This window comes from Phyllobates terribilis, unplaced genomic scaffold (genome assembly GCF_046119375.1).
Source record: "Phyllobates terribilis strain yellow unplaced genomic scaffold, ASM4611937v1 Scaffold_10__3_contigs__length_209671492, whole genome shotgun sequence".
NCBI classification, from domain to species: domain Eukaryota; kingdom Metazoa; phylum Chordata; class Amphibia; order Anura; family Dendrobatidae; genus Phyllobates; species Phyllobates terribilis.
The window spans coordinates 108,700,133-108,727,994 of record NW_027362770.1 but is presented as its reverse complement, the minus strand read 5'-3'; the positions used below and the strand labels follow the sequence as shown (position 1 = coordinate 108,727,994).

The 27,862-nt window shown below is 42.8% G+C and overlaps 1 protein-coding gene across 3 annotated transcripts in view; it reads left to right on the top strand.

The window, feature by feature from the left end:
• The window catches only part of ARAP3 (ArfGAP with RhoGAP domain, ankyrin repeat and PH domain 3), a 210,975-nt gene that overhangs the window by 161,969 nt on the left and 21,144 nt on the right, over positions 1-27,862 (top strand). For all 3 annotated transcript variants that reach the window (XM_073649737.1, XM_073649735.1, XM_073649736.1), the window contains exons 15-26: positions 1,260-1,394; positions 2,692-2,845; positions 8,328-8,430; positions 8,862-9,060; positions 12,427-12,490; positions 13,250-13,413; positions 14,405-14,617; positions 22,508-22,613; positions 22,701-22,848; positions 23,798-23,866; positions 24,637-24,711; positions 26,851-26,965. In XM_073649737.1, coding sequence (XP_073505838.1) covers positions 1,260-1,394; positions 2,692-2,845; positions 8,328-8,430; positions 8,862-9,060; positions 12,427-12,490; positions 13,250-13,413; positions 14,405-14,617; positions 22,508-22,613; positions 22,701-22,848; positions 23,798-23,866; positions 24,637-24,711; positions 26,851-26,965 — 1,545 coding nt within the window. The remainder of the gene's footprint in view (positions 1-1,259; positions 1,395-2,691; positions 2,846-8,327; positions 8,431-8,861; positions 9,061-12,426; positions 12,491-13,249; positions 13,414-14,404; positions 14,618-22,507; positions 22,614-22,700; positions 22,849-23,797; positions 23,867-24,636; positions 24,712-26,850; positions 26,966-27,862) is intronic.

The following is a 27,862-nucleotide window of genomic DNA, read 5'->3' as shown; positions in this document are numbered from 1 at the left end:
GAGCAGAGTGGAAAAGAAGCCGCTGGTCTGTCGACAGGGCGTGACTGGCCGACATCATGCTGACTGACAGCCATCTCCCCACAGTTATGCACTGGAGACTCAGCTGTCAATCAGGTCGACATCAGCAGTCACGCCCCATCAATAGAGCAGAGCGGAGAAGGAGCCTCTGCTCTATCTACATGACATCATCAGAAGGTGCAGAATCGGGTAACCCCTTTAAAACCCATTATGCTGGATAACCATGTTAAACATTAGACAAAGCATTTAATTTCTGCTTTACTTTTACCCTAGGCACCAAATAACTCCTCTCTCTGTATATTGTTTCAAGGTTTTGTCCATAACTTGAAAAACATGGCTATTTTTCTTTCAAAAACAGTGTCACCCCTGACCGTAGATTCTGTGCAGTATTGCAACAAGCTCCATTCACTTCAGTGAGGCTAATTTGCAATACCAGACACAACCCAAAGTTAAAGGTGGTGCTGTTTCTGAAATAAGACAGCCATGTTTTTCTATCACAGGACAATACCTCTAAAGCATCAAGGTTCATCCCCGCAATTGCAATGTGCACAGCATCCCAACTGCTGCAAAAGCTGTTCTAAACTTAAAGGGGTTATCCAGGGCTATGTTTTTTTACTATGGGCTTAAAAACTAACAAAAAGATAGTTGCTAATTCTACCCAGTGACGACACTGAGTGGTAATTGACTGCTCCTGCCAGCTATTCAGCTGCTCTTCCTCTTCCTGGTTGCTCTGTCAACAGGGCGTGAATGCTGATGTCATGCTGATTGACAGCTGGCTCCCCACAGTTAAGTTACATGGAGCTGGCTGTCAATCAGCATGACGTCAGCATTAACGCCCTATCAATAGAGCAGAGTGGAAAAGAAGCCACTGCTCTGCCAGTGGAAGCCGCTGAATCGCCGGCTGGCATGGTCTGTCGCTCTGAGTTGGCAGAGATCGGCGCCTGGTACAACAGGCAGATAGGTAGGTATCTGCCTGTTAGTTTTTAGGCCCGTGCTAAAAAAATTAGTCTTGGATAAACCCTTATAAAGGGTTGTCCGCTACTTAGATATTGATATCAGATCGGAAGCGGTCTGGCCCCCGACTCCCTCACTGGTCGCCCGTTTTCCAGTTCCAATAGCGTACAAATATACAACTCCATTCAATGTTTAGTGGTCACACTAGGGTAATTCAGTTCATCTCCTATTCACGTAAATCAGCTGTAAAAATACTTGTAAACCTGTCGCAATTTTTCCTTCTACAGTGGAGGGATTGTCGCTGGATGACGTCAATCACGCGAGAGTCTACGATGAGATCATGCAGCCGGTGGTGCACTCTGGGTACTTGAACAAAGCCGCTGTTGTGAGCAAAACATTCACATCGAAGAAGATGAAGGATGGTAAAAATCATTGTGTGTTTTCTATACCGCTCCAATATATGGAAAATAATGAGAAATGACCCAACTCACACCTCATATAAAGGGGTTCTCCAAGAATCGTTAACATTAATAACATCTCAGTTTAATAAATGTGGTCGTGTTCAGCTGTGTCTACTGATGTAACAAACCTAAAAGAAGTACTATGGCGCAATACGCTGATATCGTAGCGCACCATTGCTGTTTGTGTAGCGGGATGCTCACTTACATGGCAGTAGAGTGGCTGGCGTCTCACCAAGTATAGCGAGGCACAGAACAAATCTTCATTTACAGTCTTCTACATAGAAGACCGCCATAGAGTATGCAAGTGTGATCCACTTTCCCCCGTTAAGTACTCTCACCAAATACCAATTAAGACCCTTTTAGACAAGCTAAAAATTGGTGAATGATTATTCATAGGATTATCGACTCATGTAAAAATGCCAGCAACTATGAATGAATGAGCAAATTATTATTCATCAGGGATCTGATTTTTATGGCAGCAAAAAAATCATTGCTATCTGCATCTAAAAAGCGGATGAGCTGCTGATCCCATGCACTCTATATGGGATGAGCTGCTGATCCCATCAACTCTATAAGAGATGAGCTGCTGATCCCATCAACTCTATATGAGATGAGCTGCTGATCCCATCAACTCTATATGGGATGAGCTGCTGATCCCATGCACTCTATATGGGATGAGCTGCTGATCCCATCAACTCTATATGAGATGAGCTGCTGATCCCATCAACTCTATATGGGATGAGCTGCTGATCCCATCAACTCTATATGAGATGAGCTGCTGATCCCATCAACTCCATATGGGATGAGCTGCTGATCCCATCAACTCTTTATGAGATGAGCTGCCGATCCCATTAACTCTATATGGGATGAGCTGCTGATCCCATGCACTCTATATGGGATGAGCTGCTGATCCCATCAACTCTATATGAGATGAGCTGCTGATCCCATCAACTCCATATGGGATGAGCTGCTGATTCCATCAACTCTATATGAGATGAGCTGCCGATCCCATTAACTCTATATGGGATGAGCTGCTGATCCCATGCACTCTATATGGGATGAGCTGCTGATCCCATCAACTCTATATGGGATGAGCTGCTGATCCCATGCACTCTATATGGGATGAGCTGCTGATCCCATCAACTCTATATGAGATGAGCTGCTGATCCCATCAACTCTATATGAGATGAGCTGCTGATCCCATGCACTCTATATGTTAATTAATTATATGCAAAATGTATTTATTTTTTGCACTTAGAATTTCACAAGCAGTGGTGTGTCCTGGAACGATCCCTCATATTTTATGAAAATGACAAGAGCTCAGAACAAATTGGAAGAATTGATCCATGTGAAGTTGTCTGTCTGGGGGTGAATAGGACTGACGCCTTGCACAGCCCAGCAGCTGTAGAAAGGTAGGAATCTGGACAGGGCAGTGTATTCACATCCTGCATGTGTACTGGGTCACCTTAGTGAACCTACCTTATGTTACACATTGAGATTCTGGCTACATTTATCATGTCCGGTATAGGATATGCCATGAATGCCTAATGGGTTGTGTCTCTGCTTTTGTGAGAACTCATCTTCAGATTCCTCACACTCCTGAGAGGTGAAAGACTGTGACAATTATGTTATCATCGGTTCTTCTACAGTCATGGCCAAAAGTATTGAGAATGAGACAAATAGTAATTTTTCCAAAGTTTACTGCTTCATTTTTTGTAATGGCAATTTGCATATACTCCTGAATGTCAAAGAGTGATCAGCTTAACAGCAATTACTGTACTTGCAAAGTCAATATTTGCCCAGAAAATGAACTTTAACCTCCAAAACACATTTCAACATCATTGCAGTCCTGCCTTAAAAGGAGCAGCTAACATCGTTTTAGTGATTGATCCACTAACACAGGTGTGGGTGTTGATGAAGACAGGGCTGGCGATCAATCAGTCATGATTAAGTAAGAATGACATCACTGGACACTTTAAAAGGAGGCTGGTTCTTGGTATCATTGTTTCTCTTCAGTTAACCATGGTTATCTCTAAAGAAACACGTGCAGCCATCATTGCACTGCACAAAAATGGCCTAACAGGGAAGAGTATCGCAGCTACAAAGATTGCACCTCAGTCAACAATCTATCGCATCATCAAGAACTTCAAGGAGAGAGCTTCCATTGTTGTCAAAAGGCTCCAGGGCGCCCAAGAAAGACCAGTAAGCGCCAGGACCGTATCTTAAAACTGTTTCAGCTGCGGGATCGGACTACCAGCAGTGCCGAGCTTGCTCAGGAATGGCAGCAGGCTGGTGTGAGTGCTTCTGCACGCACTGTGAGGCGGAGACTCTTTGAGCAAGGGCTGGTTTCAAGGAGGGCAGCAAAGAAGCCACTTCTCTCCAGAAAAAACATCAGGGACCAACTGATATTCTGCAAAAGGTACAGGGAGTGGACTGCTGAGGACTGGGGCAAAGTCATTTTCTCTGATGAATCCCCTTTTCAATTGTTTGGGACATCTGGAAAACAGCTTATTCGGAGAAGAAGAGGTGAGCGCTACCACCAGTCTTGTCTCATGCCAACTGTAAAGCATCCTGAAACCATTCATGTGTGGGGTTGCTTCTCAGCCAAGGGAATCGGCTCACTCACAGTCTTGCCTAAAAACACAGCCATGAATAAAGAATGGTACCAGAATGTCCTCCAAGAGCAACTTCTCCCAACCGTCCAAGAGCAGTTTGGCGCCCAACAATGCCTTTTCCAGCATGATGGAGCACCTTGCCATAAAGCAAAGGTGATAACTAAATGGCTCATGGAACAAAACATAGAGATTTTGGGTCCATGGCCTGGAAACTCCCCAGATCTTAATCCCATTGAGAACTTGTGGTCAATCATCAAGAGACGGGTGGACAAACAATAAACAACAAATTCTAGCAAAATGCAAGCATTGATTATGCAAGAATGGACTGCTATCAGTCAGGATTTGGTCCAAAAGTTGATTGAGAGCATGCCAGGGAGAATTACAGAGGTCTTGAAGAAGAAGGGGCAACACTGCAAATATTGACTTGCTGCATTAACTCATTCTAACTGTTAATATAACCTATTGGTACTCATAATATGATTGCAATTATATTTCTGTATGTGATATAAACATCAGACAAACACTAATAAAAACCAGAGGCCAGCAGATCATGGGAAAATATAATTTTGGTGTCATTCTCAAAACTTTTGGCCATGACTGTACATGTTTAACATTGGAAACTGCACTGATAATGCAGGACCAGCATTATCGGTGCAATTCCTAATTTTTAACGGCCGGGGCGTTCAGCACAGGGGAGGGGGTTGAAGTGTCTGAGTGGGCCTAATGATAGTGGCTAAAGGGGAACCTCAGCAGATGACCTGAAAAAAATCACTATGCAAAGACCAAAATTGATGTTACCACCATATGGTGACTGTAAACTGGTAGATACCAGTCCTCCAGAACTAATTAAGAGATTACAGTACAGTTATATTAGATGACGTGCAGGTGACTTTATTTCTGGTGGCGTTTTTCACTTTTCCCATCTTTTCCATTTGGTTCAGACCGCCATGACAACTTCTCCAAACATGACTTGACTGCAGAGTTTACAGCAAGGACATATTTGACTTCACACATTTCCAACACCGTCCCCATCTCTTCCCAGCTTACAAGAACTCCTTATCCTGCTGATACCCAATGCTGAGCCACTGCTCCCGCATTTGTCCCTATTAGTATACCTGATATGTGGCATGAGAGGTACAGTAATAGAGACAAACTACTTTTTTTTTTTTAAATCTGCAGTATGGCTCCGGCGATATGGCCCTTTTTAAAGGAGTTCTCCACTACTGGACAACCCCTATTTAAATGGATCCTGTCAGTAGGATCAACCCTCCTAAGCTGTCTATATGGGCATGTAGGTCATAGAACGCTTTAACGCAAAAATTAAAGTCCCATAGAGGGACTAAGTAGAAAAAATATATATATATAAAAATATTTTTTAAAAATCACAAAATAAATAACAAAAAATAAAAAAAAATTATACTAATAAATACGAATATTTATGTAAAAACAAAAAAAAACTAAAAAAGTACACATATTTGGTATTGCCGCATGCAAAACAACCTATAATGAGGCCGATGGAGGCACTGTGGATGTCTATGATCTCATGGTGTCCATCTTTGTAAGCATGCATGAAAGGGTAAAGAAGGACACCACTGAACCGAGGCAAGACGAAGTCCAGAGTAAGTCTGCTGACTCATTATAGTGAATTTAGATGGAAACCCTGATGTAAGTGCTCAGCATAGAGGACAAGATAAATGTGATCCAAAATTTTAGGTAAAATATTCCCAATAAAAGATTTAACTAAATCCACAAAAAAAAACATTCCCTACTCAGGTCCTTCATCTAACAATAGAAATATAAGGGGCTTTCACGTTACTGGTAGCACAAAGGCAAAAAGCGAAATGGCTCCTCACCCCACAAAATAAATCCAGCAAAATCAGCACTCCAAAATCAAAATGCCCCTCTTCCTTCTGAGTCTCTGAGTGCCTAAAACACATTTAGCGTCCGCATATTTGTTAGTACTGTAGCGATGAGAGCCCACTTAATTTACGGGGTCCATGTCTCCAAAAGCACAAGCTGGGCACAATATACTGTGCACTACAGTGTACTGGGCACTGCAATGTAGGGGCACTGCAATAGCAGATTTCAAATTTTCACTCAGCAATATCCATTATTGCTTGTTTCTCGAAAACTTCCTGAAACTCAAAATCGTTATTATGCCTCTAGAGGGGTCTAGTTTCCAAAATGCTGTCACTTGTGGGGGGTTTCCACTGTTTAGGCACATCAGGGGCTCTTCAAACGCGACATGGCGTCCGCTATGTATTCCAGTTAATTTTGTGCTCCAAAAGTCAAATGGCGTTCTTTCCCTTCCGAGCCCTGCCATGCACCCAAACTGTAGTTTTCCACCAGATATGGGGTATCAGGTATTTATGTTTAAATATGATGTTGATGTAAAGTAGACATGTGGGAAATGTTATTTATTAACCCCTTTCCGTCGTGGTACGTAATAGCACGCACCACGTCGGAACCCCCAGTTCAGCGCGGGCTCCGGCGCTGAGCCCGCACTGAACCGGGCACATGTCAGCTGATTTATACAGCTGACAAGTGCCCGCAGCAGCTGCGAATGGAATCGTGATCCACCTGTGGCTGTTAACTAGTTAAATGCAATCTCTGACAGCGGCATTTAACTCTAGCAAACCGGATGCGCGTCACTTACCCCGCCCATCGGTGACCCCGTCACATGATCGCGGGTCACTGATGGGTTGGCATGACAACCCGGGGTCTGCAGCAGACCCCTGTGGTTGTCACTGCCAGATTGGTCGGCGCTCATAGCAAGTGAGCAAATTTGCTGCATGCAGGCGATCTGATCATCGCCTGTATGTAGTAGAGCCAATCAGGCAAGTGCTGCTTCTAGTCTCCTATGGAGACTATAGAAGTATGCAGAAAGTAAAAAAAAATGTTTTTAAAAATATAAAAAAAATAAAAAAATATAGAAGTTTAAATCACCCCCCTTTTGCCCCATTCAAAATAAAACAATATAAAAAAAAAAACACATACACATATTTGGTATCGCTGCGTTCAGAATCGCCCGATCTATCAATATAAAAAAATAATTAATCTGATCGATAAACGGCATAACGAGAAAAAAATTCTAAACTCCAGAATTACGTTGTTTTGGTCACTGCAACATTGCAATAAAATGCAATAATGGGCGATCAGAACATTAGATCTACCCCAAAATGGTATCAATAGAAACAAAAACTCAGTACGCAAAAAATAAGCCCTCACCTGGCCCCAGATCACGAAAAATGGAGACGCTAAGGGTCTCGGAAAATGGCGACTTTTTTTTTTTAAGCAAACTTTGGATTTTTTTTCACCACCTAAATAAAAAGAACCCATACATGTTTGGTGTCTACAAACTTGTAATGAGCTGGAGAATAAGAATGACAGGTCAGTTTTAGCATTCAGTGAACATGGTAAAAAAAAACAAAAAAACAACTGCGGTATTGCACTTTTTTTGCAATTTCACCGCACTTGGATTTTTTTCCCATTTTCCAGTACACGATATGGTAAAACCAGTGATGTCGTTCAAAAGTACAACTCATCAAAAAATCAGCCCTCACACGGCCATATTGACCGAAAAATAAAAAAGTTATGGCTCGGGGAACAAGGGGAGCAAAAAACGAAAATGGCCCGGGGTTAAAGGGTTAGCTATTTTGTGTGACATATCTCTTTGACTTAATGGAATAAAAATTCTAAGTTTGAAAATTGCTAAATTTTAAATTTTTTGGTCATATTTTAAATAAACTTAAATCATATCGACCAAAATTTACCACTAACATGAAGTACAATATGTCACGAAAAAACAATCTCAGAATCAGTGGGATCCGTTAAAGCTTTACAGAATTATTACCTCATAAAGTGACACTGGTCAGAATTGTAAAAATTTGGCCTGGTCATGAAGGTGAAAACAGGCTCGGGGAGAAGGGCTTAAAGGGGGTCTTCAGGAATACCTAACCTGACTGTGGTGTCGGTTGTCTCCGGGTCACAGCACTGGAGCTTCCTAGTAATATTCTAGGACAGGTTCCTCTCAGTGGTGATCATCTCCTTTGACTAAATGAAGGTGATTTGCTAATGAAAGATATTTAGGAATTTATTCATGATGACATTTTCTTTCTTCTTTTTTTTTCTATTTCTGATGAGTTTCATATAATGATTCCATAATAGAAGATAACTTTATAACTCTAGAAATGATCTTAGTCAATAATCCGGATGACAAATGGGTCTCCCGATACGTAGATATGACTGTACGATTCCTCTCACTGGTTTCGTGTTTTAGGTTTCGTTTTACGTTTGAGATTTTCCTAACGTCAGAAAAAGTTCACCAGTTTGGAACAGACGCAGCCGAGACCCTCCAGACGTGGACCAACGCAATAGGGAAGGTGAGCGGATCGGTCCTGCATTACCGCTAGTAGGCCTCATTCACACTTCAGTGATTTGGGCTCAGGTTTTCATCAGTCGTCAGTCACTGAGCTCGGTTTTTACCATCGGTTATTTTCTCTTATGTCAAAAAATTAAATACAATTGCCAAGCTTCTCCTACCTATTGCAAAGATAAAAACGGACAATGCACAGACGCCATCGATGATTTTCACGCACCCATAGACTTGTACGGGTCATTTTTGTTCTGTAAGGCAGATCATAACCGAACAGGTCTACATGATTTTTTGGTGGACACAAGGTCCTCAAAAAAACATTGCATGTGAACAGCTCCATAGATTATAATGGGTACGAGTTCTATCTGAAAAGCTGAAGTCTGAACGATGCTTTAGTCTGTGGATGATGCAGTAGGAAGTTCTCTTCTGTCTCTTCAGTGGTTCACCCCAATTAGCTGCCACTGCTTGTTGGGGTACGAGTTCCAGCGTGTGGGGAGAATGCGTTACAAGGCCATGCTGAATCCCGACCAGTGGATGGAAGGCTTCTTCCTATTACAGAAATGCCATCTTTTCATCTGTCCCGAGGAGCAAGGAGCTGCAGAAGACAGCGTGAACCTGCGCCGCCTACAGGAACTCAGTAAGTTGGAGGCCGTGGCCAGAGGTGTATCTAGGTTTTCCAGCACTCGGGGCAAGAAATCAGTTTGTCACTCCCCTTCCCCCCAAGCGATTTGCACACTTAGTCACGTGCCAACGAGCTGCTCTCCCTAATTTTCCCAATGTTCAGTGAAAAACTTCTCATGAAGAGAAGTTAGTTGTCACGTGACCGTAAGTATGAAAATCGCATATGAGTGAAGTGGTGATGTGATGACTGCTGGAACCAGCAAGCAGAGCTGAATCCTGACAGTGAGGATAGTACACGCTGTTAGGATTGGCTACAGGGCTTCATTTTATAATTAAAGGGCTCGTCCAGGTTTGAGATGAAAGTCTGCAGTCACTCTATGTGACTGCAGGCGTCTGATTTCTCACAGCACATGCACTGCACATTTTTAGCATTCTCCCTTGCACAAGTATGCGATTTGTATACTTCTGGCCACATTCCGACTAGACGTGCCCGGCCTCGCTCAATAAATTTTCATTGAGTGAGGCCATGCATGTGACTCGCCCCCTGTGCCGTGGGGCACTCGGAGCCGGGCAATAGGAGAGACGCTGGGGGGGTAGTGGTGGCGACCCGGTTCCGTGGCTCAGGGTGGTCAGACCAATGGTAGTCTGCTATGTGCTGTTGATAATGTCCGACTACGCCACCCTTGGATTGCGGTTATTATGAACCACCGCTGCAATGTAATCCCCTGAGGCTGATGGTGTGTGCAGCTGAGATTGGATAACTCCCCACGGGAAGAGTGTAGCCCCAGGGCAGTGCAATGGATGGTGGGGGGGATGGTACAGGGAGTCCCAGTACCGGTAGTGCTGGAGAAGCGAGAAAGTACACAGACAACGTACTGCAGTCCAATGTCTTTTACTCACAGTTCATGTGCTCCGGGTCACTTCGGCACCAGTAGTGACCACCCGAGCCGTGCTGCGTCCACCAGGTGTGGGGCTCGGTCAACTCCCAGGCAATTCAGAAGTCTGGATCAGGACCCCCTTTTATCCTTTCTCTGGCCTGCCTCACCAGTGACCCACTTTTGTCCAGCTGCCGTGGATCTGCGCGGGTAAACGTGGGCCCCGTTCCCCGCTGTCCTATATGGTGCCTTCCTAGCAGGTTTGATGAGGTGTCGCACCAATAAATGATCACGACGTCCGGTCTTTGGCTGAGGGTTGTTTCTCCTCCACCAACTTGGGATCCGGTACCCTTAATCTGCCTGACCCTTCACCCTGTATTCTCATGGGTTCTTAGGGTCTCGTCCACCTTCTTGTTTCTGAGCCTTTCCACACTTTGGATACTTCCCTTTCTGTTTCTGTTCCTTGCTGTTCCTTTCTTCTACTCCGGCCTTCACTCTAGGCCTGTCTCATGGAGCTGGGCCGAGGCTGAGCCACAGCTCCCTATCACATCTCCACTCTGCTTCTTCTCTGACTGAACTGACTTCTTCTACTCCCAGAACTAAGATGGTGCCCACCTTATATACCCTTCCCTAGTGTGTGAGCTCAGGTGACCAGCAACCAATGAGCTCCTTCCTATGCTCAGAAACCAACCCCTATCTGCTCCTACACCACTGGGTATTCCTCCCCCCTCCCCACTCCAGCCAGGGACATGGTCTGTCGTGCCTGCACTTCTGTCTAGTGGGAGTACCTTTGAACTGTCCCTCGGAAATGGGGTGAGTGTGCTGTATGCAGCTAACTGAGCCCTGGTCCATACTCCATCCTTACCCGGGAGTGGAATACCACACCTCTGGCAGAGGTGCAATACCCCTGTAGCGGCCGAGCCCTCGGGGCGCTACACATGTTTAGTCGGCATGTCACCGCATGTATGCAAATCACCGCCACAAGAGAATCCTGACAGCATGCAAAGTGCACTGTGAAAATTCAAAAGTCTGCAGTCACATAGAATGACTGCAGACTCATCGCAAACGTGGACAACCCCTTTAATGCTCCTAACATGAGAATTAGTTAGTATCACAAAAAACATTTACATCCACGTCTTTTTTACATTACGTCTCTTTATTTTCATCATCATCTTGTCCAGACTTCATGATGATTTTTCTCATCCACAGCTCGTCTCGGCAGACTTCCATCTTCTCCGGTCTTCTGCAGCACATCCCCACACGATGCCCATAAAGATAGCAGAGTTATTATGATGCTCCTGAATAAAAATATCTGCCCTACACTGAGCCGCTGAATAAATAATTGCCCCTCACAATTTTACCTGCACAAAATATGACCCCCACATTGTCCCTCCTATGGTACATGCTCTCCATACTGCCCTCTCCTTTCCATACTGGGCCCCCTCTTCACACTGTCCTCTCACACTTTGTCCCCCCTATAGGGCCCAGTCTCTATACTGTGCCCCCTCATCAGACTCCCCCTCCTTAGCATACTGTTCCCTCCTGGCTGTGCCCTTACACTGTCCCCCCATGCTACCTCCCACACTGCTCAGTCTCTATTCTGTGCCCACTCACACTTTTCTTCCCCTATACTGCCTCCTCACACATTTCCCCCTCCCTCTTCATATTGTTTTCTCTCACATCCCCCCTGCTAACCATACTGTCTCCTCACAAATCCCCCTGACTCCCCATACTGTGTCCGCATACATTCCTCCCCTTCACTCCCCATACTGTGTTCACACATATACTCCCCATTCTGTGTCTGCACCAATCCCCTCAACCACCCTAATGTGTCCTCACCCATCTCTCCCAATCACCATATTGTGAACGCACCCATCCCCGATACTGTTACCTCATACATGCCCCCATCTCCCCACTTGCTCCTCATACTGTGGCTTCAAATCTCTCCCACTCTCCATATTGTGTCTGCACCTGTCCTTCCCTTGCTCCCCAAACTTGTGTCCTCAAATCTTCCCCTCGTTAACCTAAATCTTCCCCACACCTCCCCCCACACTATATCCCCCCCACACTAAATCTCCCCCCCCCACAGGATAAATCACCCCCCACAGAGGAAATCTCCCCCTGACAGAATAAATCCCCCCCACAGGATAAATTTTCCCCCCACAGAATAACCTGATCACACTGCTGACGTGGCTGTGACCCGGCGGTCAGAACTTCAATTGTACTTGCATCTGATAGACGGGCGTACAACTGAACACTGGGAGCCAGCGCTGCACCCTCTGTGAGGCCGCAGTCAGCTCGACAGCCGACCTATTTTGCGGCCAAGGCCATCATGTATCCCCCCATATAGATATTCTATATCAGTAGCGGTCAGATATAGGGTGGTATTTTGTGTACTTATTTTAATCTGCAAAGCAACCATAACGACAGCGTGCAAAAGATTGTCATTTTTCTAACATATGGATAATCTATTGATTAACTACTCATCCATTTGTTTCTCCTTACAGCTGTAGCACCAGTCACCGAAAATTCGGAAAAGAAAGACGTCTTAATTCTTGTAGAGAAAGGGAGGTAAGATCCATTTCCAAGTGCAAACTGAATGTTCGAGAGGAAATATGTGCCATCTTGTGGCCAGTGACTAGAATTGCAGCTAAAAGTTACAATTGTGAAATGTGTACATCACACACTTAGGAGGTGTTTGATGTATAGTTTTTGCATTTTTGAACAAATGTTTGCGATTTTACGTCACTCTTGCCACTTTTAAAAAAGTAAGCATGGTTAGCTACTCTAACGATTATTTTAGCCAGATTTATGAATCGCAGCTAGAGATTTGGGCAAGTCTGACATTTTCGGGTTTCGATTTGCAGGAATCTGGCAAAATGGAAAATGCAAAAGGGTTAAAACTAATAAAATCTCCCCGCCGTTTCTCCACTTTGCTCCCTCTGGTGTTCGGATCTTCCAGTGCTGATTAGGACTCGCGCAGCCATTGACTGTCTACCCACGTTCCTTCCCTCACCTTCGTCTATTCTGCTTTGGGGTCTGGAGCGACCTCGGAACATAATATATGTTGTTTCGGGAATCCGGTCACTTTCGGACCAAATTTTTTTTAGAACAAATCAAATCTGCTGTAAATGAATTTTGGGGGATTTGCTCATCTCGCTCCGGCAAGGTGTTGGCGCAACAAGTGGAGTAACATTTCCACAAGGGAAGCATCATAAAATACACCGATCTATCATTACGCAACCGTTTGATAAATAACGTCACAAGAAAGTGACTTTAAAAAGTCCATTGATAATAACTTTCTCCCCATAATTTTTTTCCTTTCCCAAGGACATTGTACCTTCAAGGAATTACACGTTCCGACTTCACAGCTTGGAGCAGCGATATCCAGGCAGCTGCCTGCAGCGGTGGCAACATGCTCCGAGATCAGCAGCTCAGCAGAAATGACATCCCCATCATTGTAGACAGCTGCATCGCCTTCCTTACCCAGTACGGTGAGTCCGCTGTGTGCAGTGCATGACGTTAGCACACGTCAAGAAATCCAGAATCTCTTTATATATTTGCTGCCTTGGATCCAGACTTGGGAAGGTGTCTTGCTGTCCTGGACGTCGGCAGCTTGTCCCAACTTCAACTGTATCTTCTTCTTGAACACAAAGATACAGTTGAATACAATGGTGGAACAGGAAGCCCTCAGTGCTCTTCTCCACCATTCAGCCTGAGCTGTCTGAGTCTCGGTGCAGCAGGCGCAAAGACGTCACTACCTTGCGCCTGCTGTGCTGGGCTACATACAGCTCCGAGCGGAGCAGCTCATCGTGATAATGGGACTAAAAGAATAGATTTCTTTCTATTTAGCCAATGTACTGCTAGGATGGCATGGAAGGACACAGTACTGGAAGTGGGCTATTTAGGGGCATAATAGTGTATGTATGGTGGGGGGCACTATGGGGGTAACATGCTTTGTGTGTGTAGTTGGCAAGGGCACTGGATGCATCATCTTGTGTAAGCAAAATCATGTGTGAAAGGAATTTTGTGGGCATCATAAAGTGAGGGGACTCTGTGAGCCTCAGAGTGTGTGTGTAGGGGGGGGGCACTTTGGGATCATCATACTGTTTAGAGCGTCATTTTTGGGCATTATTCCTCATAGGTGACAACATATAGCCCAAGCCCACTGAGGAAGCCTGTATATGCGAAACTTTGTGTTGTTTATAGTCAACTTTAGTGATATCTGTGCACTTTATGAAAGATAGCTATCCAAATGATGCTGTATTGATCCATGGGCTGCAGCTATGGTATAGGTAGGACAGTATATATCTTACAGTGCAAATAGATTATCAGCAAAGTGGATAAGACTCTAAATCCTAATCTAAAAGTCCAGTTTAAAAGGAAAAACACAAGTTCACTACTGTAATGTTACATTTCTACAATAAAAGTCAACTTTTAAAACATGCCTTGTAATAATTAAGTGCTATTATACCATTGTTTTAGGCCTCCGTCATGAGGGAATTTACCGTAAAAATGGCGCCAAGTCTCGGATAAAGCTTCTGATGGATGAGTTCCGCAAAGACGCCCGAAACGTTAAACTGCGCATCAGCGATAACTTTATTGAGGATGTCACAGACGTTCTGAAGAGGTTCTTCAGGGAGTTGGATGACCCCATTTTTACAACAGAACTTCACCCTCAATGGAAAGAGGCAGCAGGTAATGTCCTACTAATGGGAGCACATTTGGCCAAAGACAGATTTATTTTGCTTATTTGTTTTTTTTTTCTCCCCTTCTTCCAGCAGCCATAATTTGGTTTTATTTTTCCACTGACATATGGCTATGAACTTGATATTTGCGGGACGAGTTGTGGTTTTATATGACACCATCCACTTTACCATATAAAACACAAAAAAATGGGAAAAAAATTCCAAGTGGGGTGAAGTGATAAAAACAATTCCGTCATAAAAATGACCCGTCAATATGATTTTTAAGCTTCGTACAATTACAGAGATACCAAATATATTCTTTTTTTTTATATTTCAGTGGTTATAAAAAAACTTTTTAACTAAAATATAAATAACAAACAAAATGAAATTTTATTTATTTTACCATTTTTTATGGAGCTATGGGGGGCTGTTTTTTTGTTTGGTGAGACATTTTTATTGATACCATTTTGGAGTATATACAACATTTTAATAGTTTTTTTATTGGCATTTTTGGAGAAAATGCAGCAATCGAAAATGATCTGGCTCCAGTCACTGAAGCTACAAGCAGATGATGGCTGTGTAACACGACTGCCATCTGCCAAGACTGTTGTGGGCTAAGCGCCTATTACATCCTATTTTACGAAAGGGTCCAATCTGTTGTTCACCCTAGAGAAGTGTCTGGTGGCGACTTATTCCTTTACACCATTTATCCAACAAGCCTACGTAAAGGGATATTCCCAGCTTGTACATTTATGGCATATCCAAAGGATCTATAGTAGATGTGGATCCTACCGATCGTACCTGCGCCGCTCTCATGACTCCGGCTGTTGTCAGCAGAGAGGTGGTCGGAATGATCATTCATTTGGATGGGAACTCCAACCCCCTCTCCACTTGCAGTGCACAGCAAAAACTGACAAATAACGGAGATCACAGCCCAGTCCTGATTGTGACAAATGTCTGATCATCAGGGCGCAGTCCCTGTAACGGGGTGTCTTCCTCAGGATAAATATGCAGTGTAAGGATATGTTCATAGAGAGTGGATACACTGCAGATTCTCTGTCCATATTTGCAGGCAAAAAATATGCTTCTTATTAAAGGGGATCTGTCATCAGGTTTTTGCTTTCCCATCTTAGAGTAGTATATAGGGGCAGAGACCCTGATTCCTGCAATGTGTCACTTAGTTTGTTGGGTGCAGCAGTTGTGATAGAATCCCAGTTTTCTCTGCTGCAGATCTAGCAGAGCGCAGATTGCTGAGCCCTGTATAACCCCGCCCACACCACTGATTGGTTCTGTGTAATCTGTGTATAGACAGAGAGCAGCTAATCAGTGGTTGGGGCGGGGTTATACGGAACAGCAAGACTAGGAGGCACAAGACAACTAACTAGTCCTGTAGTGATAATCTCCTGCTGATAAAACTCATTTCATCAAAACAGCAACACACAATCTAGTAAGTGACACATCACCAAAATCAAGGTATCAGCCCCTAAATGCTGCTGCTCTCAGATTACATAACGAAAACCTGCTGATAGATTCTTTTTAAGATAACAGCTGAATGAATTTGTTTTACCTAAATCCACAACTCTGTCCGGAATCTGTAAGAAGATTGATCTGAATTTACATTTACAGTTCAGTTTCTGACTTGTACAAGTTATTCCCATCTTCGGAGGTGGTATTGCTGGATAGTGCTTGTAAAAACAAGGAATTTTGCAATTTATTTTTTTTTTTTCATTTTTAGCTATACTTGAGATTTTAATACTTTTATTTCCGTTTGTATACAGCTTGTTGTCTTGGAAACCGACCACTGCTGCTAGACAGAAAAATATGCACATTACTTACAAGCTCTCTTCTGTTGAGCTTGTAAGCACTGTTTTGAAGCTGTCACTGGGGTGCACTGTTATCTCCTAACCACAGCCAGCTTCAGCACACTGCTTACAAGCTAGACAGCAGGGGTGGTCAGTTTCCTAGGTAATGAGCTGTAAACAAAAGAAAAATGTTAGTATCTCAAGAACGGTGTAACGCAAGGTGAGGGAAAGACTAAGTGCACAAGAATGGGAAGAGGGGGAGGAAGCCCAAACAATAGGGAAAGGGGGAATGGAGACACCTAGGCAGATCTGACAACACCCTGACTGCCCTAACATCACTGAATAGGTTCCTCACCTATCGCCGAGCAGGAAACCTAATTCCTGACTGCCCCTACCAATAGGACCTAGATAGGGAGGGGACTGGGTGAGCACTAGTCAGCCCCCACTGCAACTAAAGACCAACAGGTAAAGAGACAAGGGAAATACTTAGCTTGAGAAGACACCAGAGAGATCACGCCAACTATCCTCCAAGGGAACTCCAAGAAGAAACTAGCTGACTACTAGTGCTTCACGCCTGGACAGAGTAAAATAGAGCTATCACTGGCGACTCTCTGGAGAGACTGAAGGTATTTAAACATTCAGCAAGGGTGTGTCAGAAAGCAGCAGAAGGTGGAGGTCACAGCTGGGTCCTAGAGGGAGAAGGATATCACTACACTACAGAGATGAAAAGATCAAGAAGGTGCCTGCAAAGCCAAGCGCAATGACCTTCTACAGCTGGATCCAGAACGACTGTCTGTCCCACCTGACACACCCGTGACAAATGACTGCAAATTTTAATAAGCAGTATATTGCAATAGTGCTTGTTTTCACATCCCTATCCGATAATATCCACCTATGAAGATGGGAATAACCCTTTAAGTTCAATGGAGAAGTAAAAATCAACCAACCAGGTAAGCTTTGCATATGGTTTTCATTTTACACTATCCATGGAATCCAAACTGCAGTGAAATTGGAACCACAATTCTCACCTTCTGGGAGCTAAGCTAGATCATAAAAGCAATATATATACTGTATATATACAGTACAGACCAAAAGTTTGGACACACCTTCTCATTTAAAGATTTTTCTGTATTTTCATGACTATGAAAATTGTACATTCACACTGAAGGCATCAAAACTATGAGTTAACACATGTGGAATTATATACTTAACAAAAAAGTGTGAAACAATTGAACATATGTCTTATATTCTAGGTTCTTCAAAGTAGCCACCTTTTGCTTTGATGACTGCTTTGCACACTCTTGGCATTCTCTTGATGAGCTTCAAGAGGTAGTCACCGGAAATGGTCTTCACTTCACAGGTGTGCCCTGTCAGGTTTAATAAGTGGGATTTCTTGCCTTATAAATGGGGTGGGACCATCAGTTGTGTTGTGCAGACGTCAGGTGGACACACAGCTGATAGTCCTACTGAATAGACTGTTAGAATTTGTATTATGGCAAGAAAAAAGCAGCTAAGTAAAGAAAAACGAGTGGCCATCATTACTTTAAGAAATTAAGTCAGTCAGTCCAAAAAATTGGGAAAACTTTGAAAGTGTCCCCAAGTGCAGTTGCAAAAACCATCAAGCGCTACAAAGAAACTGGCTCACATGGCGACCGCCCCAGGAAAGGAAGACCAAGAGTCACCTCTGCTTCTGAGTATAAGTTTATCCGAGTCACCAGCCTCAGAAATGGCAGGTTAACAGCAGCTCAGATTAGAGACCAGGTCAATGCCACACAGAGTTCTAGCAGCAGACACATCTCTACAACAACTGTTAAGAGGAGACTTTGTGCAGCAGGCCTTCATGGTAAAATAGCTGCTAGGAAACCACTGCTAAGGACAGGCAACAAGCAGAAGAGACTTGTTTGGGCTAAAGAACACAAGGAATGGACATTAGACCAGTGGAAATCTGTGCTTTGGTCTGATGAGTCCAAATTTGAGATCTTTGGTTCCATCCACCGTGTCTTTGTGCGATGCAGAAAAGGTGAACGGATGGACTCTACATGCCTGGTTCCCACCGTGAAGCATGGAGGAGGAGGTGTGATGGTGTGGCGGTGCTTTGCTGGTGACACTGTTGGGGATTTATTCAAAATTGAAGTCATACTGAACCAGCATGGCTACCACAGCATCTTGCAGCGGTATGCTATTCCATCCGGTTTGCGTTTAGTTGGATCATCATTTATTTTTCATCAGGACAATGACCCCAAACACACCTCCAGACTGTGTAAGGGCTATTTGACCAAGAAGGAGAGTGATGGGGTGCTACGCCAGATGACCTGGCCTCCACAGTCACCAGACCTGAACCCAATCAAGATGGTTTGGGGTGAGCTGGACCGCAGAGTGAAGGTAAAAGGGCCAACAAGTGCTAAGCATCTCTGGGAACTCCTTCAAGATTGTTGGAAGACCATTTCCGGTGACTACCTCTTGAAGCTCATCAAGAGAATGCCAAGAGTGTGCAAAACAGTCATCAAAGCAAAAGGTGGCTACTTTGAAGAACCTAGAATATAAGACATATTTTCAGTTGTTTCACACTTTTTTGTTAAGTATATAATTCATAGTTTTGATGCCTTCAGTGTGAATGTACAATTTTCAAAGCCATGAAAATAAAGAAAAATCTTTAAATGAGAAGGTGTGTCCAAACTTTTGGTCTGTACTGTATATATATATATATATATATATATATACTGTAGATGAAAAATAATAACAATTAAAAAATATTCTAATAGTGCCACGCCACCACGTCTGAAGTCAAAAGCCACATCATAATTCCACTAAGTAGACTAAGTAGGTCATGTTATAAATCAAATTATATCCAAGACGATAGTAGACACATTTTTAATCTGAATAAGAAAATCTGTATAAAATTAGATAAAGTACTCTAAACTTCAGGAATCACAAATGCTATGTGTAAGAGCCATAAAATAAATAAAGCCCTTTTAGTTCAGTAGCGGAAAATAAAATCTATACCTGGTTAACCAATACAAGTCGAAAATAGATAAAAATGGCCAGGGATTTAAAGGGATTGTCTAGGACTTGTATATTGATGAGATATCCTTAGGATGGAATGGTGGAAAGACGCCACCTCGTAAAGAGGCCCCACAGTGGTTAGAAGTAGAATAGAACAGCTCCCTGTACTGTATAGTGGCCATTCTCGGGTACTACAGTTCAGCTCCAAGTGAATGAGATCTGAGCTGCAGTACCTCAGAATGGCCACTACACGGTGTACGGAGCCATTCTGTTCCAGCTCTGCACACTGTGTAAATCCGGTCACAGCGGGAGCAGCAAACTGCAGGGTAGTGTATAGGTGATCAATTTACAACCCATTTAAGGCACAAAACAAGTGTTTTTATTAAGGTGTTAAAAAACAACTTTTAACCCTTGCTTCCTTTTATTACCTTGGCTAAAATAAGATACCTTGAAAACAACAAGAAAAAAGAATAATAGAATAAAGAATAATAAAAAGAATAATTATAAGAATAAAAAAGAAATAAATAAGAAATAACAAATAATAAGAAATGGAAAAAAAATAATAGGAAGAAATAAAGAAAAAATGAATAAATAAAAAAGAATAATAATAAGAAAAAAATAATAAAATAAGATTACATTGAATAACATAAGATACATTCTTGAGACTGAAGCACAGACTGGCCAAAAACTATGGCTAATATCCTACAAGAATGATGCCGTAGTCGGCGTTAGTGAGTCATTCTGTGATTTAGTGCAGAGGATTCTTCAGATCACCAGTTTTCTATACATAATGTCCAGGCTCCTGTTACAGAATTGCTCCATTTATCCTTCTCAGTAATAAATTAGCGATTTACTCTAAAACTGAAGCTTTGCTCAGTAAGCCATGAAATTAGAGAAACGAGGTACTTGCCTTGTCCTCCGCTTACTCCTTCCTTCTCTATCACATTAGCTTTTGATGGTTGTTCATCCCTTTAGTTTGTTTTTAGCTTGGCTTATTCTGTGTTACAAAAGGCCAAAGCAACATTTCCCTGACGCTTGTGTATGGCGAAAAACAGACGCCATCTTGTTCTTTTGCATATAAACATCAAAGCGATTCTCTGGCAACTACGAGACATTTTTTTACAGAATAGGTGTTAAAAAAAAAATAAAACAGTACCCACTTCACTGTTCTGCTGCCTGACCCGTTCCTAATAGGTTCAATCCCCCACCACTGTCTAATTCCTCCTGCAGCAATTACTGCAGCTAATCACTGGTTGAAACAGGTTACTGTGATTGGCTGCAGTGGTCACATGTCCATGTGTCATGACCTCATCACTGCAGCAGGAAGTAGAGACAGGAGCACGGGTCAGATAGCTCAGTTGTACTGCAGGAAGCCTAAAGAAGGCACAGAGCTCTCCACACTGCTGCGCCAGCCTACATCTCCTTCCTTTTCTCTGGCCACCACCCTTCCCATGCTCCATGACCCATTTATAATCAGGGAATGATCGTCTGAAAGAATGAATGCTCATTCCTAGCTATCAGCCCATCTAAACACACCAATGAACACGTAGGATGCTCGTTCGTGGGGTGCGACTTAAGCAGACTTAAAAATCATCATTATCAGCAGCACATCATCCTGTGTAAACAGGAAATGTGCTGTCGACAACGTGACTTTATATAGGCACAGAACGGTCATAGTAATGATCGTACTATGCACATAGAAAGTTCATCGGTCTGTGAAAATAAACCGGTAAATGACAGATGATCTTTAATACTGCCGATTGGCATCCGGTAAGCCTGCCATAACATTGCTCATAAACTGTCCCTCCTACTCCCATCTCCAAGACTTCTCACATGCTGCACCAGTTTTCTAGAATGCGCCACACCTAATAATCAGGTTAGTTTCCAAAGATAGTTTTAGACTAGAGCGGCATATCAACTAGTCTAAGGCTATGTTCACACTTTGCTTATTTGCTGCATTTTTTTCTGTAGCCAAAACCTGATCTGTTGGTGACAAAAAAAGCTGTAGCCAAAACACAGGTTTTGCTGCATTTTTTGCTCCGCTTTAGCTGCATTTTTCAGAATCCCAGAGTTCAGCTTTGCTTCCACTTTCCAAGCGTAATGCAAGGTGCCACCAGTGCAAGACGTATGTATGTGAAACCATGAAACATTTTTGCAAAAAAAAAACCACACAGCAAAAATGCAACGTGTGAACGTAGCCATGACTTAGCTGTAAAAGAAACAACCAAAGTGTGGACATGACACGGGCGCCTTACATTGAAGTCTATGTGAGCAAAATTACTTGAAACTTATCACCAAAGTTTAACCAGGTTTTATTTTTATTTCAGCGGTCACATCACATTAATTTGCATTGACAATTTTTAGATGCGCAGTTGTGTGACACATTTTGCTCTAAACGCAAATATTTTTAGGCAGATTTTTCACACTTCTTCTATCTCTTCTTTGCTGATCCCACACGTCACCCCTTCTACATTATTATTGAGACATTGGACCATTCTTTTAGCAGTAAACCCCCACATTAAGTGCTTCTTATATTATCTATGCATGCACGGATACTGTCTGCTGACTGGCACATGTAGCGTCATATGTACTAGCACTTAAAAAGATGGCTGGACTATTTTACAAAACAAGCACTTCTACCTTTGGAGTCACCCCCCTCATAGATCAGGCCTGCACAAAATAAAGCCTGTGGGCCGCATGTGGCCCACCAAAAGATATTGTGCAACCCATGGAGAACCGGTAACCTCTGATTCTCATCTTTCTGTATTCAACTGTATTCATGTATATGGGGCTGATCTGAAACTGCAATTGGTCACTATGCTAAGCCTGGTGATGTATTCCTTTACTGACGGTGGTACTGATGATGTATTAAAGTACTGACAGTGGTTCTGGTGACATATTAATGTACTGAAGGTGGTTCTGGTGCTGCAGTCATGTATTTGTGATGGTTCTACGGCTGTATTCATGTTCTGACAGTGATTCTGGTGCTGCATTCATGTACTGTCAGTGTTTCAATATGAGCTTTATATGTAATTGTTTTTACTCCTATTTCAGTATTAGAAATGTTATTTGAAACCAAGTATATATTTTTTCAGAGCACTCAGAAAAAGCTAAGAGACTGGAGAAATACATGGACTTGATAAACCATCTTCCAAAAGTAAACCGAGCAACACTGGCTGCGCTGATTGGTCACCTCTATCGGTAATCAGCTCTACCGATGTCATCTTCTGCTCTCTGTACCCCATCTACCCTTCCTCTATGTTCACTTCTTTTCCATTTTTTTGCAAGGGTCCAGAAATGTGCAGATTTAAACCAGATGTGCACCAAGAATCTGTCACTGTTGTTTGCTCCCAGCCTATTTCAGACCGAGGGAAAAGGAGAACATGAGGTCAAGATAATGGAGGATCTGATTGACAACTATGCCAGTGTCTTCTCTGTAAGTGGAGCCTTTATTGGTCAGATGTTTGATGAAAATGTATTCCAATTTCTTTGACCTGAAATTAACAGGAAGGGCTACAAATTGTAATTATAGGGTTTATCTCGTATTTCATATTTTGTGAAAATTCATAGGTGAGTCCAGGTTTTCGTTTTCTCATCATTTCTCATCCATCCCTCCCAGGAACCTGCCCACCACTCCTGGGTACTCCCCTTTGGCCACCTGGGGAGTACATATACAAGGTCCCCTTTCTCCATTAGTCCTTGGACATCCAGAACAGTTGACAAGCATGTTTAATCAGGGCTAAAATTCTGTTAGTTTCCGTAGCCTTGCACTTAAAAACAATGGTAAAAGCAGAGTGGCTTGTTCATGATGTTTGTGCTCCCCAGGCACACGTCTACCTAGTCCCTAGCTTGGTCCATGCACCTAATTCCCCAAATATTAGGGCACATTTATATACACAGCCCTGAAAGTTTTTAACACTGTATAAATGTATAATAATAATGGTGCCAGCTGTTTGGGTGCCAGCTGTGTTACACAGCCAGCCCCTGCTGCTAACAACAGCAGCTAGAGGTATCTCTGCTGTTTAGATGCCTCTGTCACATCTTACCGCTGCATTTAAACAGTTTGAAATGGTGGAGCTGTCTGTCGAGCTTCCATCATCCCATTTGTGACTCAATCGCAAGGTGCCATTTCAAAGGGGGCATATCGAAAACCCTCCTCATTACCGCCATCTTGGTGCCCCTATAAAGCCCAGATCTGTGATTTGGCTTCATAGAAGATTGCCATTTTTATTATAACCTCAAGATCAGAACATTTCAGGATCTGCACTTTATTCCCGGGTTATGCTCTTAATTCTAATTTAGTAGCTAAAGCAATAAGTGGTCTACCAGCTTTATTTAGAGATTATTACATGTACACTGAATACAACCTTTTCTTTTTCTCCAAGATTGATGAAGAGCAAGTGACGCAGATGGATTTAGAAAATAGCTTAATTACCACGTGGAAGGATGTCCAGGTAATGAGTGGTACAGTTAGTGTCGGACACATCTGATTTAATTATATTTTCTCTTCTATGCCGAGTTGTCAAATGCTTAAAGGAGTTATCTGGGACTTGATTTTTTTTACTATGGGCCTAAGAACTAACAGTCAAGTAGATGATAACTACCTGCCTGTTCTGCCCAGAGCTAGCACAGAGTGATCACAGACCACTCCTGCCGGTGATTCTGCACATTGACAGAGCAGATGCTTCTCTTCCGCTCTGCTCTGTTGACAGGGCGTGACTGCTGACATCATGCTGATTGACAGCTGACTCTCCATTGCCTAACTGCAGGGAGCCGACTGTCAACCAGCAAGATGTCAGCAGTCACACTCCAACAGAATAGTCGAGAAGAGGAAGAGCGGCTCTGTTGACGTGGAGCAGCAGAATCACTGGCAGGAGCGGTCTGTGACCATACTGAGCCAGCTCTGGGTAGAACTGGCAGGTAGTTAACTACTACCCGCCTGTAAGTTCTTAGGCCTATAGTAAAAAAGAAAAAATCAAATAGTCTCAAATAATCCCTTTAATATTTAAAGTGAACCTGTCATTACATTCATGCTGCCCAGACAACGAGCAGCACGAATCAGAGCCTGGCTGTGTGATTGCTGCCAGGTATTTTTTCCTGCCATACTCCAGTTGATACGGTCTTAAATTTCTGTACTTAGGGTACAGGTTCCCTTAAAAAAAATGCAATCTATAAAAACACAATGGGACACAAAGTTCATCTGCTTTTTTTCTTGCCCCTATAGCTGTCACAGGCTGGAGATCTTATTATAGAGGTTTACTTGGAAAGGAAGGAGCAAGATTGTTGTGTAACACTAAAGGTCAGTGATCTTTAACCTACTTAACGGGCTTTACTGCTCTTTTTTAACGTTAACAGAGAAATGCCATATTTTTTTTAAAAAAAAGGAAGACAAAAAAAGGAAGCCTTACTTCACCAGGGAGGGGGAGCGGATATCTGGTTGACTTTTGAAGGAGGGGAAGCTGCGCTCTAAAAGAGAGCAGAAGACTCTTTTAAAAGGAGCTGTCCCAACTTTTTAAAGGGAATTTGTCAGCAGGTTTTTGCTACCTCATCTGAGAGCAGCATAATGTAGGAAAAGAGAAGCTGAATCCAAAGATGTATCACTTAGTTGACTGGGTTCTGCAGTTCTGACACAATCAGAGCTTTTAGATTTGCAAATTGCAAACTAAGCAACTTTAAAAATTACCTCTGAAAAAAATCATCTCTATTTTCAACGGATGGACTTTTTATTACATTTTTTTTTAATTCTTTATTTAATTGACATTGAAACGAAAGTACAGATAAGGACCAACCAGACAGTAAAGTCAAAAAATAAATATCTGAATCAATAAATTGTAGAGGCGGGTGTATTCAGATTGTAGCATGTCTAAGGTAAGATAATATTAGAAAAAGATTGGATCTATCTAGGGATCTGGAAAGAAGTTTAGGAAGCTATATAATGGCGGGGTGAAAAAAATAGTGTGTGGGAAGGTGGAATAGAGCTCAACCATTCCTCTAGCCGAAATTGATATTTTGATTGACACATGTTTACACACAGGAAAAATAGCAAGCCAAGAAAAAAAGTACAAATCGGTCAATCATCAGGAGGGCACACAAGCAGTAGACTGGCACACAAGCAGTAAGCTGGCAGGCAAGAGAGCAGTAATCTGGCACACAACCAGTAAGCTGGCCGGTAAGCAGTAAGCTGGCGCACAAGCAGTAAGCTGGCATGCAAGCAGTAAGCTGGCACACAAGCAGCAAGCTGGTATGCAAGCAGTAAGCTGACACACAAGCAGTAAGCTGGCACACAAGCAGTAAGTTGGCATGGAAGCAGTTTGCTGGCACACAAGCAGCAAACTGGCATGCAAGCAGTAAACTGGCATGCAAGCAGTAATCTGGCACACAAGCAGTAAGTTGGCATGGAAGCAGTAAGCTGGCACACAAGCTGGGATGCAACGGTAAGCTGGGACGGAAGCAGTGAGCTGGCACACAAGCAGTATGTTGGCATGGAAGCAGTAAGCTGGCACGCAAGCAGTAAGCTGGCACACAAGCTGGGATGCAACGGTAAGCTAGGACGGAAGCAGTGAGCTGGCACACAAGCAGTAAGCTGGCACGCAAACAGTAAACTGGTATACAAGCCATAAGCTGGCACGCAAGCAGTAAACTGGCACACAAGCAGTAAGCTGGCAGGCAAGAGAGCAGTGCGCTCCTGAACACATATCATGAGATATCCCCTTTACATTGTACCACATCTTCTCTCTCACGTCGGAAGATATTTAGATATTGTCCCTTAATGTTATTGGTCGACCTTGGGGGTGTATGACCTGTGCAGTCACAAGGGGGCTGCCCAATCATCACTACTTAAAGGGCCACTGTTTCAGTCAATAATTACCTTATTTGTTTTATATTGGATGATGTTCTTTGGACACCACATGCCAGTGTTGTTTGGGCGCTCTATCTTAAGCCAGGCGTCTGGTCCTGGTGTAGGCTGCCCTTTCTGTCACAGTGTCTATAAACTGACCCCTCCGGCATCCTGTCACTGGAGGTGAAGAAAGTGGTCATACTTTGTAATCTTAAAATCAAGCTAATGGTCGTAGTTAGTGGATAGTGCCATTAGGGAAATGTTACCCATAGCTGTTTCTACGTCGGTGGCTGCACTTACATATTTGGTCTTCCTTACTTTTCTCTTGGCTTGGCCTATCCCATGTTACCAGATGACCAGCTTAAAAAAGTGATTTTGTCAGGAGAGGTCTCTTGCTCTATGCGTCCACATGTGGCCACCTAGCGTGGATTGCAGTCTGTCAGGGTAAGCAGATCACAATAGTGCAGTGAGTTAGAATTGGAGATCATAGCAAAATTCTACAATAAAATACAATAAAAAGCAACTATGTCGTCTATATATTTCAGGTCCTTACAGCCTTTGCCATCTGAAGTCTGTTCTTAACGTATCCTTCCTTCTTAGGTCTCTCCTGTCATGACGGCTGAAGCTCTCACCAATCAGGTACTGGATATGCGGAATATTCAGCCCAGTACGGATATATGGCTGACTTTTGAAGTTTTTGAAAATGGAGAACTGGGTAAGTGATAAAACTGAAGGATCCGTATTTAACACATTTAGGTCACTTAGAAATATCCAGTAAGTTCATTACAGTAATATTATCCTCTCCTCTTTCAGTCAGTTATCATTGGCTCATTAATGGGATTGTCCTAGTACATTGTAATTACATTTATCACGTATCCACAGGATGGAGTATAAAGGTATGATTGCCAGGGATCGGTCCTCTAGGACCTTCGCAATCCCAAGAATGACCACCAGGATCAGTGGGGTATCAGCGGCCAGATCTTGAGTATTCATACATTTATATTACCCATCTAAAAGATAGGTGGATAATGTAATTAGTGGAACATCACCATTAAAACATCTGCAGCACATCACTAAAACTGTTTCAGGTTCTGTCAGGGACTTATAGAGTAACTGAACTTTTTTCATAGTTACTTATCCTTTTGGTATTGCAAACTTTATATATAGTTAATAAAAATCACTTTATTACAGTATGTATGAAAAATATCAAGAAAAATAACAAAGTACACATATATCAATATTATTATTTGGCCTTAATTTGACCGCTCAGCAATATGTATTATATCTGACCATGCTAATTATGACTGTTTAGTGCTGCTTATTGTATATGGTATATAGACAAGGTTATATCTAATTATAGCTTTACATTCGCTGATCTGTTTCCCCCAAATCACAGCAGGTAACTCTTTAAAGAACATTTTTGCATAGTGACTACTACCTACCATGAAAGCAGTCTTTGTGGTTCACCAACTAGATATGTATCTGGTCGCCTGTTTTTACCCCATAGATTAATCTGGTAGGTCAGAATCTTATTGTGGTAGGTCTATTTTTTTTACTTATGGTTTTTATCACTGATATAGTAATTGCTAATGACGCGCCCCTGGGCCTACTT